General features: G+C 45.0%; 1 protein-coding gene across 2 annotated transcripts in view; it reads left to right on the forward strand.

The window, feature by feature from the left end:
• LOC106582529 (neuropilin-2) overlaps nucleotides 1–12,638 on the forward strand; it is a 258,981-nt gene that overhangs the window by 233,957 nt on the left and 12,386 nt on the right. Inside the window, exon 17 of one of the 2 annotated variants that reach the window (XM_045704914.2) lies at nucleotides 2,364–8,387. The exons of the other annotated variant lie outside the window; for it this stretch is intronic. Within the exon in view, the coding sequence (XP_045560870.2) occupies nucleotides 2,364–2,767 (404 nt within the window). The 3' untranslated portion in view covers nucleotides 2,768–8,387. Of the gene's footprint in view, nucleotides 1–2,363; nucleotides 8,388–12,638 lie in introns of those variants that run through there. 2 annotated transcript variants of the gene reach the window in all.

Genomic DNA, 12,638 nt, shown 5'->3' on the forward strand with positions numbered 1-12,638 from the left:
GGAGAGTAGAGGAGGGTAGAGGAGAGTAGGGGAGGGTAGAGGAGAGTAGAGGAGAGTAGAGGTGGGTAGAGGTGGGTAGAGGAGGGTAGAGGAAGGTAGAGGAGGGTAGAGGAGAGTAGAGGAGGGTAGAGGAGAGTAGAGGAAAGTAGAGGAGGGTAGAGGAGGGTAGAGGAGGGTAGAGGAGGGTAGAGGAAAGTAGAGGAGGGTAGAGGAGGGTAGAGGATTGTAGAGGAGAGTAGAGGAGGGTAGAGGAGGGTGGAGGAGGGTAGAGGAGAGTAGAGGTGGGTAGAGGTGGGTAGAGGAGGGTAGAGGAAGGTAGAGGAGGGTAGCGGAGAGTAGAGGAGAGGAGAGGAGGGTAGAGGAGGGTAGAGGAGGGTAGAGGAGAGTAGAGGTGGAGATTGCTGAGGAGGGTAGAGGAGAGTAGAGGTGGAGATTGCTAGAGGAGAGTGGCAGGATTTGATTTTCTCTCTTGGACGGCTGTAGGTTTAGTCACAAATGGCACACCATTTTTTGGGCCAAAAGGGCACGGGTCAAAAGCGGTGCATTTCATTTGGGAAGCAAACTGTGTGCTCATCTGCGGTGGGTGGATGAGTGAGAGATGGGCACTCTGGACCCGTGTATTCGGCTGTCGGGGTGTTGGGGTGGTTTCCTTGGAGACGTTTGGCTTGAGGCAGACGAGACTGGCAGACAACCCGTTCATGTAAGAAAACAGAACGGGGGAAAATCCTGTCTGAAAATGACCACATAGAATTTACCCCCAGACAGTAGAGCTATCTATTCCCCTCCTGCTCTCTCCCCCAGACAGTAGAGCTATCTATTCCCCTCCTGCTCTCTTCCCAGACAGTAGAGCTATCTATTCCCCTCCTGCTCTCTCTCCCAGACAGTAGAGCTATCTATTCCCCTCCTGCTCTCTCCCCCAGACAGTAGAGCTATCTATTCCCCTCCTGCTCTCTCTCCCAGACAGTAGAGCTATCTATTCCCCCTCCTGCTCTCTCTCCCAGACAGTAGAGCTATCTATTCCCCTCCTGCTCTCTCCCCCAGACAGTAGAGCTATCTATTCCCCTCCTGCAGACAGCAGAGCTGAGCTGAGGTCAAATATTGTCCTGGAAATCTGTCTCTCTCTAAGGTGCACAATCTTAGATTCAAACAGTGCACTCTCAGACTAAAGCTATGATCTTTAATAATACCTGCAAAAAAACACGTCAAATCAAAGCTTTGATCTACGATCAAATCTGAAAGACCTCATATCAAATCTATGATAACACATGAAATACCTCTAATCAAACCCATGATCTATGATCACACCTGAAAGAGGTTTGTTTGATCTCTGTAGCCAGATTTTCTCTTGTTTGAATTCCGTCCAGTGAATTCAGTATTTGGCAGGTTTTTTACACCAAGGTATTAAAATAATATATTGAAATGACCAAATAAGCCTTTATTGCAGGCTATATAGTGGATTACCTATTCCTCAGGCTATATAGTGGATTACCTATTCCTCAGGCTATATAATGGATTACCTATTCCTCAGGCTATATAATGGATTACCTATTCCTCAGGCTTTATAATGGATTACCTATTCCTCAGGCTATATAGTGGATTAACTATTCCTCAGGCTATATAATGGATTAACTATTCCTCAGGCTATATAATGGATTACCTATTCCTCAGGCTATATAGTGGATTAACTATTCCTCAGGCTATATAATGGATTACCTATTCCTCAGGCTTTATAATGGATTACCTATTCCTCAGGCTATATAATGGATTACCTATTCCTCAGGCTTTATAATGGATTACCTATTCCTCAGGCTATATAGTGGATTACCTATTCCTCAGGCTTTATAATGGATTACCTATTCCTCAGGCTATATAATGGATTACGTATTCCTCAGGCTTTATAATGGATTACCTATTCCTCAGGCTATATAGTGGATTAACTATTCCTCAGGCTATATAATGGATTACCTATTCCTCAGGCTATATAGTGGATTAACTATTCCTCAGGCTATATAATGGATTACCTATTCCCCAGGATATGTCATAGTCCCAATCTGCCGTGTAAAACCTGCTTGCTGCTCTCCACAAAGAACGATTGATTATATCTGCATTAAACTGGCTTTGCATTTTATCAAACAAGGTCCAACCTCAGCAATGGCAGAAGCATGAGCATCTGCTTGTCTATGTTCAGCATATGTCTGTTTTGTTTGTAAAAAAATATATATATATTAAAAAAAAAAAATACACAAATAAATCTATATATTGTGGCCTGTTAAAAGACAAAAGGGTCTGCACTTTGCTGCATGCCTGCCCTGTCTTCATCTCTGCCTCTCAAGCCAACTCTCTGTGTCTCTGTCTACCACCAGGGGGAGCTCTTCCTGGTGTCAATGAGCCCACAGTAGAAACAGAGGTCTCAGTGCAGCCCATCCCCCTATTCTGGTATTATGTAATGGCCGGCGTTGGGGCCCTGTTGCTCCTGGCATCAGTCATTCTGGTCATGGTTCTCTGTTGTCACCGCTATCAACTAGCAGCAAAGAAGAACAGCCAGCATTCAGTGTCCTACCAGAGTGCCCACTACCACAGCAGCCACTACGGCCCCGGGCCTAACCACAACCACTACCCCGGACCTGGGGGTGTTATGTCGACCCACTACCCCAACAGAGGGCCTCTTTCTGGGCTGGGGCTGGCAGGACCCACCGCACCTTTAATGGAGCCCATGCTGTCTATCAGGCTGGAGAAGGAGGATGAGCATCGAGGCTCCCATTGCTGACTATGTTTGACACAGAGAGACAGACAGACACAGAGAGACAGACAGACAGACAGACAGACAGAGAGACAGTACTGTGACTGTTCAGGCTGAACCAGACAGAACACCTGGCCTCAGATATCTATAGACACCCTCAGGTGATGTCATGAAGGAACGATCTGGTCTGACTGACCTTCTGTTTGGAATCTGCTGTCTCTGAAGGGAAAATTAAAAAATAAAAATAATAAATAAACATTACGAGCCCCAAAAATAAAAATAAAAAAGGTGCAGAAAAAGGCACCAAAGTTTCCTTCTGTGGATGATAATGTTTTGTTTCTCTTTAGCTTATCTCTTAGTGGAGCTGCTGCTTTGTGGCTTTAAAGACAGGACTGGGAAGGTTTGCTGTGATGATGTGCTTCCTGTTTCATTGAGCTTGTTTACGTCCAAAACATCCAGCCAGAACCCAAAAGCCCGACTCCTCCAAAGGGGTTTCTGGGAAAGATGGGATTCGGAATAAGAGTCTAACGTCTCAATTGGCACCCTATTCCCTATATAGTGCACCGTGGGCCCTGGTCTAAACTAGTGTGCTGTATAAGGGTAGGTTGCCATTTGGGACGGCCCTTAGTCTTTCAGTGGGGAGTTAAACCTTTGATTGAACTGTCCAGAGGAGAGGACACTCTTATAGCGGTGCCAAGATGCTGTAGGGAGGAGGGAGGAGAGACGGAATCAGAGACAGAGATAGAGTGGGTGAGAGAGGAGAGGAGAAAGAGAGAGGAGAGGGAGAGAGAGAGTGAGAGAGAGAGAGGGAGAGAGACAGACATAGAGAGGGGAGTGGAGTGGGTGAGAGAGGAGAGGAGAGAGGGAGAGAGCGAGAGAGAGAGAGAGAGAGAGAGAGGGAGGAGAGCGAGAGAGAGAGAGAGAGAGAGAGGGGGGGGAGACAGACAGACAGAGATAGAGAGGAGAGGAGAAAGAGAGAGAGAGAGGGAGAGAGAGAGTGAGGGAGAGAGAGAGTGAGAGAGAGAGAGAGAGGGGAGAGAGACAGACATAGAGAGGGGAGTGGAGTGGGTGGAGAGAGGAGAGGAGAGAGGGAGAGAGCGAGAGAGAGAGAGAGAGAGAGAGAGAGAGAGAGAGAGAGAGGGAGACAGACAGACAGAGGGGAGAGGAGCCTGGATAGTCAGAGGGAGCCGTTTCCACCTGTAGTGCACCTCTGACATTTACAACAGGAGAGATGCTCTGTTCACGTATACACAGACAGAAAGACAGAAAGGCAGAGAGAGAGAGAGAGAGAGACAGAGAGAGAGATTCTGATGTTCCACCTGAAAGACAGAGATCTGCTGCTCTTGAAGAAGGAATCAGCAGAGAGGGAGGTATGACACATTTACATTTTGTTTGACCTTCCTCCTGACTGTGGAGAGAACTCTGGTCCATGTTTCAGTTTGCTTGGATGATGGACTTGCTTGTGTCTGTTTAGATATATTATAAACTAATGTTTTATTTCCTTTATGAAGGACTGAAGCGATGGAGACAATCCTGTACTAACTGCATTGGCGCAACTATCAATGGAGACAATATTTGTTTTCTTACTATATGCAACAGTCTTCTGAAGCTGCCTTAGACAGCCTATACCCTGTGAGGCAGACTATACCCTCTGAGACAGACTATACCCTCTGAGACAGACTATACCCTGTGAGACAGACTATACCCTGTGAGACAGACTATACCCTGTGAGACAGACTATACCCTGTGAGACAGACTATACCCTCTGAGACAGACAATACCCTCTGAGGCAGACTATACCCTCTGAAACAGACTATACCCTGTGAGACAGACTATACCCTCTGAGACAGACTATACCCTGTGAGACAGACTATACCCTGTGAGACAGACTATACCCTGTGAGACAGACTATACCCTCTGAAACAGACTATACCCTCTGAGGCAGACTATACCCTCTGAAACAGACTATACCCTCTGAAACAGACTATACCCTGTGAGACAGACTATACCCTCTGAGACAGACTATACCCTCTGAGACAGACAATACCCTCTGAGGCAGACTATACCCTCTGAAACAGACTATACCCTGTGAGACAGACTATACCCTCTGAGACAGACTATACCCTGTGAGACAGACTATACCCTGTGAGACAGACTATACCCTGTGAGACAGACTATACCCTGTGAGACAGACTATACCCTCTGAGACAGTCAGACACCCTCCATACCTCCATCCTCTTTACATTGGCCTTAAATCTGGGAGGGTACAGGGCTCGTCAGAGTAACAAATGAACCTATTTTTACTATCACATCTTCCTCACACTACTCTTTAACATTACTGTTTTTCATTTGTTAATTAGTTTTTATTAATTGGTGTGTTGTTGTCAGCAGGTCTGATGTCCTGATGTCCTTTCCACCAGCTTTGCTGTGTTGATATTTTACTCATTGAAAACGTACAGTACCAGTCAAAAGTTTGGACACACCTACTCATTCAAGGGTTTTTCTTTATTTTTTTTTACTATTTTCTACATCGTAGAATAATAGTGAAGACATCAAAACTATGAAATAACACATATGGAATCATGTAGTAACCACAAAAGTGTTAAACAAATCCAAATATATATTATTTTATATTTGAGAAATTAGCCACCCTTTGCCTTGATGACAGCTTTGCGCCCTCTTGGCATTCTCTCAACCAGCTTTTTTATGTTATATTTATTTCACCTTTATTTAACCAGGTAGGCAAGTTGAGAACAAGTTCTCATTTACAATTGCGACCTGGCCAAGATAAAGCAAAGCAGTTCGACAACATACAACAACACAGAGTTACACATGGAGTAAAACAAAAAATACAGTCAATGATACAGTAGAAAAATAAGTCTATGTACAATGTGAGCAAATGAGGTGAGATAAGGGAGGTAAAGGCAAAAAAAATCCATGGTGGCGAAGTAAATTCAATATAGCAAGTAAAACACTGGAATGGTAGATTTGCAGTAGAAGAAAGTGCAAAGTAGAAATAGAGATAATGGGGTGCAAAGGAGCAAAATAAAATAAAATAAATAAATATATATACAGTAGGGGAAGAGGTAGTTGTTTGGGCTAAATTATAGATGGGCTATGTACAGGTGCAGTGATCTGTGAGCTGCTCTGATAGCTGGTGCTTAAAGCTAGTGAGGGAGATAAGTGTTTCCAGTTTCAGAGATTTTTGTAGTTCGTTCCAGTCATTGGCAGCAGAGAACTGGAAGGAGAGGCGGCCAAAGGAGGAATTGGCTTTGGGGATGACCAGTGAGATATACCTGCTGGAGCGCGTGCTACAGGTGGGTGCTGCTATGGTGACCAGTGAGCGGAGATAAGGAGGGACTTTACCTAGCAGGGTCTTGTAGATGACCTGGAGCCAGTGGGTTTGGCGACGATTATGAAACGAAGGCCAGCCAACGAGAGCGTACAGGTCGCAGTGGTGGGTAGTATATGGGGCTTTGGTGACAAAACGGATGGCACTGTGATAGACTACATCCAGTTTATTGAGTAGGGTATTGGAGGCTATTTTGTAAATGACATCGCCGAAGTCAAGGATCGATAGGATGGTCAGTTTTACGAGGGTATGTTTGGTAGCATGAGTGAACGATGCTTTGTTGTGAAATAGGAAGCCAATTCTAGATTTAACTTTGGATTGGAGATGTTTGATTTGAGTCTGGAAGGAGAGTTTACAGTCTAACCAGACACCCAGGTATTTGTAGTTGTCCACATATTCTAAGTCAGAACCGTCCAGAGTAGTGATGCAGGACAGGCGGGCAGGTGCGGGCAGCGATCGGTTGAAGAGCATGCATTTAGTTTTACTTGCATTTAAGAGCAGTTGGAGGCCACGGAAGGAGAGTTGTATGGCATTGAAGCTCGTCTGGAGGGTTGTTAACACAGTGTCCAATGAAGGGCCAGAAGTATACAGAATGGTGTCGTCTGCGTAGAGGTGGATCAGAGACTCACCAGCAGCAAAATTGATGTATACAGAGAAAAGAGTCGGCCCAAGAAATGAACCCTGTGGTACCCCCATAGAGACTGCCAGCAATCCGGACAACAGGCCCTCCGATTTGACACACTGAACTCTATCAGAGAAGTAGTTGGTGAACCAGGTGATGCAGTCATTAGAGAAACCATGAGGTAGTCACCTGGAATGCATTTCAATTAAAAGGTGTGCCTTGTTAAAAGTTAAATTGTGGAATTTCTTTCCTTTTTAATGCGTTTGAGCCAATCAGTTGTGTTGTGACAAGGTAGGGGTGGTATACAGAAGATAGCCCTATTTGGTAAAAGACCAAGTCCATATTATGGCAGGAACAGCTCAAAGAAGAGAAATGACAGTCCATCATTACTGTAAGACTCGAAGGTCAGTCAATCCGGAAAATGTCAAGAACTTTGAAAGTTTTGTCAAGTGCAGTCGCAAAAACCATCTAGCGCCATGATGAAACTGGCTCTCATGAAGACCGCCACAGGAAAGGAAGACCCAGAGTTACCTCTGCTGCAGAGGATAAGTTCATTAGAGTTACCAGCCTCAGATTGCAGCCCAAATAAATGCTTCACAGAGTTCAAGTAACAGACACATCTCAACATCAACTGTTCAGAGGAGACTGCTTGAAATCAGGCCTTCATGGCCGAATTGCTGCAAAGAAACCACTACTAAAGGACACCAATAATAAGAAGGGACTTGCTTGGGCCAAGAAACACAAGCAGAGGACATTAGACCGGCGGAAATCTGACCCTTGGTCTGACGAGTCCAAATTTGAGATTTTTGTTTCCAACCGTCGTGTCTTTGTGAGACGCAGAGTAGGTGAACGGATGATCTCTGAATGTGTGGTTCCCACCGTGAAGCATGGAGGAGGAGGTGTGTTGGTGTGAGGGTGCTTTGCTGGTGACACTGTCAGGGATTTATTTAGAATTCAAGGCACACTTAACCAGCATGGCGACCACAGCATTCTGCAGCGATACACCATACCATCTGGTTTGAGCTTAGTGGGACTATCATTTGTTTTTCAACAGGACAATGACCCTACACACCTCCAGGCTGTGTAAGGGTTATTAGACCAAGAAGGAGAGTGATGGAGTGATGCATCAGATGACCTGGCCTCCACAATCACCCGACCTCAACCAAATTGAGATGGTTTGCGATAAGTTGGACTGCAGAGTGAAGGAAAAGCAGCCAACAAGTGCTCAGCATATGTGGGAACTCCTTCAAGACTGTTGGAAAAGCATTCCAGCTGAAGCTGGTTGAGAGAATGCCAAGAGTGTGCAAAGCTCTCATCAAGGCAAAGGGTGGCTACTATAAAGAATCTCAAAAATAAAATATATTTGGATTTGTTTAACACTTTTTTTGGTTACTACATGATTCCATATGTGTTATTTCATAGTTTTGATGTCTTCACTATTATTCTACAATGTAGAAAATAGTAAAAATAAAGAAAAAACCCTTGAATGAGTAGGTGTGTCCAAACTAGCATACATGTTGATGAAAGGGTGCGTTTTATTAACAGGAATTGAGGCCTAGTATAACCATGCCACTGTCTCGCTAGCATGTTGTTGGAACTGGGTTGTTGTTCCCTAGTTGACTTATTGAACATACCTCAACTGTGTTGTTGAGTTATTAAACATACCTCTAGTCCTTGAGATGTATTATTTATAGGAGAGGAGAAGTACTACAGAGCTGTTATAGTATTATAGGAGAGAGAAGTACTATACAGTATTATAGGAGAGAGAAGTACTATACAGTATTATAGGAGAGAGAAGTACTATACAGTATTATAGGAGAGAGAAGTACTACAGAAGTACTACAGAGCTGTTATAGCACTATAGGAGAGAGAAGTACTACAGAGCTGCTATAGTACTATAGGAGAGAAGTACTACAGAAGTACTACAGAGCTGTTATAGTACTATAGGAGGTGAGAAGTACTACAGAGCTGTTATAGTATTATAGGAGAGAGAAGTACTATACAGTATTATAGGAGAGAGAAGTACTATACAGTATTATAGGAGAGAGAAGTACTATACAGTATTATAGGAGAGAGAAGTACTACAGAAGTACTACAGAGCTGTTATAGTACAATAGGAGAGAGAAGTACTACAGAGCTGCTATAGTACTATAGGAGAGAGAAGTACTACAGAAGTACTACAGAACTGTTATGGTACTATAGGAGAGAGAAGTACTACAGAGCTGTTATAGTACTATAGGAGAGAGAAGTACTACAGAGCTGTTATAGTACTATAGGAGAGAGAAGTACTACACCAGTCACAGACACACTCATATGATGTCAGTACGTCCATTAGCCTACAGGACTTGCTGGGGATGTGTCTTGTCCTAGGAATCGATTTCAAGTCTCAAGGACCACAGTTGTCCGTTTTTGGAGACATGAGAACGTTGAATTTAATTTGTTATTCCTATCGAAAAGGTCCCTTCTGATTTTAGCTTAACATTAGCGTTCTGATGTTACACTGTTAAATTGCATTGCTGGGATCAAGACAGATGTATGACCATATGTAGTCATGTTACTCATTCTGTGGGTTTACCTGCCAGCGGGTTTGGTGCAACTGTCTTCACCTCCAATTCCTCTGTGAAAGGCCATTTTCTCTATTGAAACCTATACATTTTAGTCATACGCTCTTATCTAGAGCGACTTACAGCAATGAAGGCATACATTTCATTTCATGCATTTTTTTTGTACTGGCCCCCCCCGTGGGAATCGAACCCACAACCCTGGCGTTGCAAACACCATGCTCTACCAACTGAGCCACAGGGAAATATATCAGAGTATAGAACCCTAAAACTAGGGCTCTATTCAATCCGTATCGTGGAAGTTCAGCGTTGCAGCGTGATTTACATTTAAAGGGAATGTTTTTTTTTTCGTGAGTGGAGACTGCATTCGTGCTAAACGCTGAATACTGTATGTTAGCTGAATCGGATATCACCGTGGCTTTTCTGTCACACAGTGTGTAAGGCTTCTAGGGATCCAGACTGAATATAGAGAGCCTCTGATCTGAGGCCAGCCATCTCGTTAGATCTAACTCCTTCCTTCTGTCAAAGGCCATTCTCCTACTAAATTACAGAACCTAAAGCCTTTCTTTTTAAACCTACTAAATGAGAGAGTGAGTGAATCCTAATGTCTTGGTCTAGAAACCTCTAGTAAATCCTGTCTTGGTGTAGAAATCTCTAGTAAATCCTGTCTTGGTCTAGAAACCTCTAGTAAATCCTGTCTTGGTCTAGAAACCTCTAGTAAATCCTGTCTTGGTCTAGAAATCTCTAGTAAATCCTGTCTTGGTGTAGAAACCTCTAGTAAATCCTGTCTTGGTGTAGAAACCTCTAGTAAATCCTGTCTTGGTGTAGAAATCTCTAGTAAATCCTGTCTTGGTGTAGAAACCTCTAGTAAATCCTGTCTTGGTCTAGAAATCTCTAGTAAATCCTGTCTTGGTGTAGAAACCTCTAGTAAATCCTAATGTATGGTTATGTCCTCTCCCAGTCTCCATGTTGCATCAATAGGTGCAAATAATCTCCCATTGAAGAACAGGGAGCAGAAAGGGTCTGGGTTTGGCTCCAACAGAAAGCAGGGCCAGGCAGGGAGGGTCTGGGTCTGGCTCCAACAGAAAGCAGGGCCAGGCAGGGAGGGTTTGGCTCCAACAGAAAGCAGGGTCAGACAGGGAGGGTTTGGCTCCAACAGAAAGCAGGGTCAGACAGGGAGGGTTTGGGTTTGGCTCCAACAGAAAGCAGGGCCAGACAGGGAGGGTTTGGCTCCAACAGAAAGCAGGGTCAGACAGGGAGGGTTTGGCTCCAACAGAAAGCAGGGTCAGACAGGGGAGGGTTTGGCTCCAACAGAAAGCAGGGTCAGGCAGGGAGGGTTTGGCTCCAACAGAAAGCAGGGCAGCAGGGAGGGTTTGGCTCCAACAGAAAGCAGGGTCAGACAGGGAGGGTTTGGCTCCAACAGAAAGCAGGGCAGCAGGGAGGGTCTCCAACAGAAAGCAGGGCAGACAGGGAGGGTTTGGCTCCAACAGAAAGCAGGGTCAGGCAGGGAGGGTTTGGCTCCAACAGAAAGCAGGGTCAGCAGGGAGGGTTTGGCTCCAACAGAAAGCAGGGTCAGGCAGGGAGGGTCTGGGTTTGGCTCCAACAGAAAGCAGGGCCAGGCAGGGAGGGTCTGGGTTTGGGTCCAACAGAAAGCAGGGTCAGGCAGGGAGGGTCTGGGTTTGGCTCCAACAGAAAGCAGGGTCAGACAGGGAGGGTTCTGGGTTTGGCTCCAACAGAAAGCAGGGCCAGGCAGGGAGGGTTGGCTCCGGCGGGCGCGGGGGTTTGGCTCCAACAGAAAGCAGGGTCAGACAGGGAGGGTTTGGCTCCAACAGAAAGCAGGGCCAGACAGGGAGGTCTGGGTTTGGCTCCAACAGAAAGCAGGGTCAGACAGGGAGGGTTTGGCTCCAACAGAAAGCAGGGTCAGACAGGGAGGGTTTGGCTCCAACAGAAAGCAGGGTCAGACAGGGAGGGTTTGGCTCCAACAGAAAGCAGGGTCAGGCAGGGAGGGTTCTGGGTCTGGCTCCAACAGAAAGCAGGGTCAGGCAGGGAGGGTCTGGGTTTGTTTGGCTTAAATCTGATTCTCTCCATTCATCTTCTGTATACAAGAATGTAGAGAGGGATGGAGAGATCAAAGATAAACTTTTTTCTAACGAATGAGAGATGGATGTTATTTCTCTGGAAGGAGGAAAATGATTCTGTTTCAAACACAGACACATGAAAGCTCTGGGCAGACAGACGGACTGGCAGAGAGTCCGTCTGACCCAGCCCAGAAGGCCTACTGTAAGGGACGTTCAGCGCTCTCGATCTGTAGACTAATTGGACAATGATTGGTCCCCACGGCGTGGTATTCACAGAATCAAATCAAATCAAATTTATTTATATAGCCCTTCGTACATCAGCTGATATCTCAAAGTGCTGTACAGAAACCCAGCCTAAAACCCCAAACAGCAAGCAATGCATGTGAAAGAAGCACGGTGGCTAGGAAAAACTCCCTAGGAAAAACTCGGTGGCCAGTCCCAGAATGGATAACTAGCTAGATGGACATCTATAACAGAACCATGTTGTTGGGTCTCGTCTCGTGTTCCACTCTGTAACAGAACCATGTCGTTGGGTCTCGTCTCGTGTTCCACTCTGTAACAGAACCATGTCGTTGGGTCTCGTCTCGTGTTCCACTCTGTAACAGAACCATGTCGTTGGGTCTCGTCTCGTGTTCCACTCTGTAACAGAACCATGTCGTTGGGTCTCGTCTCGTGTTCCACTCTGTAACAGAACCATGTTGTTGGGTCTCGTCTCGTGTTCCACTCTATAACAGAACCATGTTGTTGGGTCTCGTCTCGTGTTCCACTCTGTAACAGAACCATGTTGTTGGGTTCTATCTCATGTGAAATACAGTGCATGCATTTTGCTCGTTGTAATTATAATGTGCACATTTTCACCCCAGACATTACACATCCCCTTTAAGCAGAATATTTATTTTCCGTAGTTAGATATTGCAGATTTTGTGCTTATGTTGTACAGCTGTTTGATTTGTCCCAGCCAGCTCTCTGTTCCAGCATTCTCCTGTGATTTATATATCCACACAGCTCAAAGCTTGCTGCCCTCGCAGTTTTAGTCCATTACATTATTTAATTTATCTACATGCGTTTTATTTATGAACTGCCACTGAAGCAGTTTTTTCCATTTATTTTTTTTGCTAACTTTCGAATATTTGAAGAGAAAGAAATCGGCATGTTGTCACAGGGTTTTTCAAATCAGCCGTGGCTGCCTGCTTCCCTTCCTACTCTGAGATGAGATTTGTTTAAAGTATTTTAATATTTATAATTAGTTAATGGACCTGATCATATTTATTAAGTCTACGGTAAG

Source organism: Salmo salar, chromosome 21 (assembly GCF_965601325.2).
Source record: "Salmo salar chromosome 21, fSalSal1, whole genome shotgun sequence".
NCBI lineage: Eukaryota > Metazoa > Chordata > Actinopteri > Salmoniformes > Salmonidae > Salmo > Salmo salar.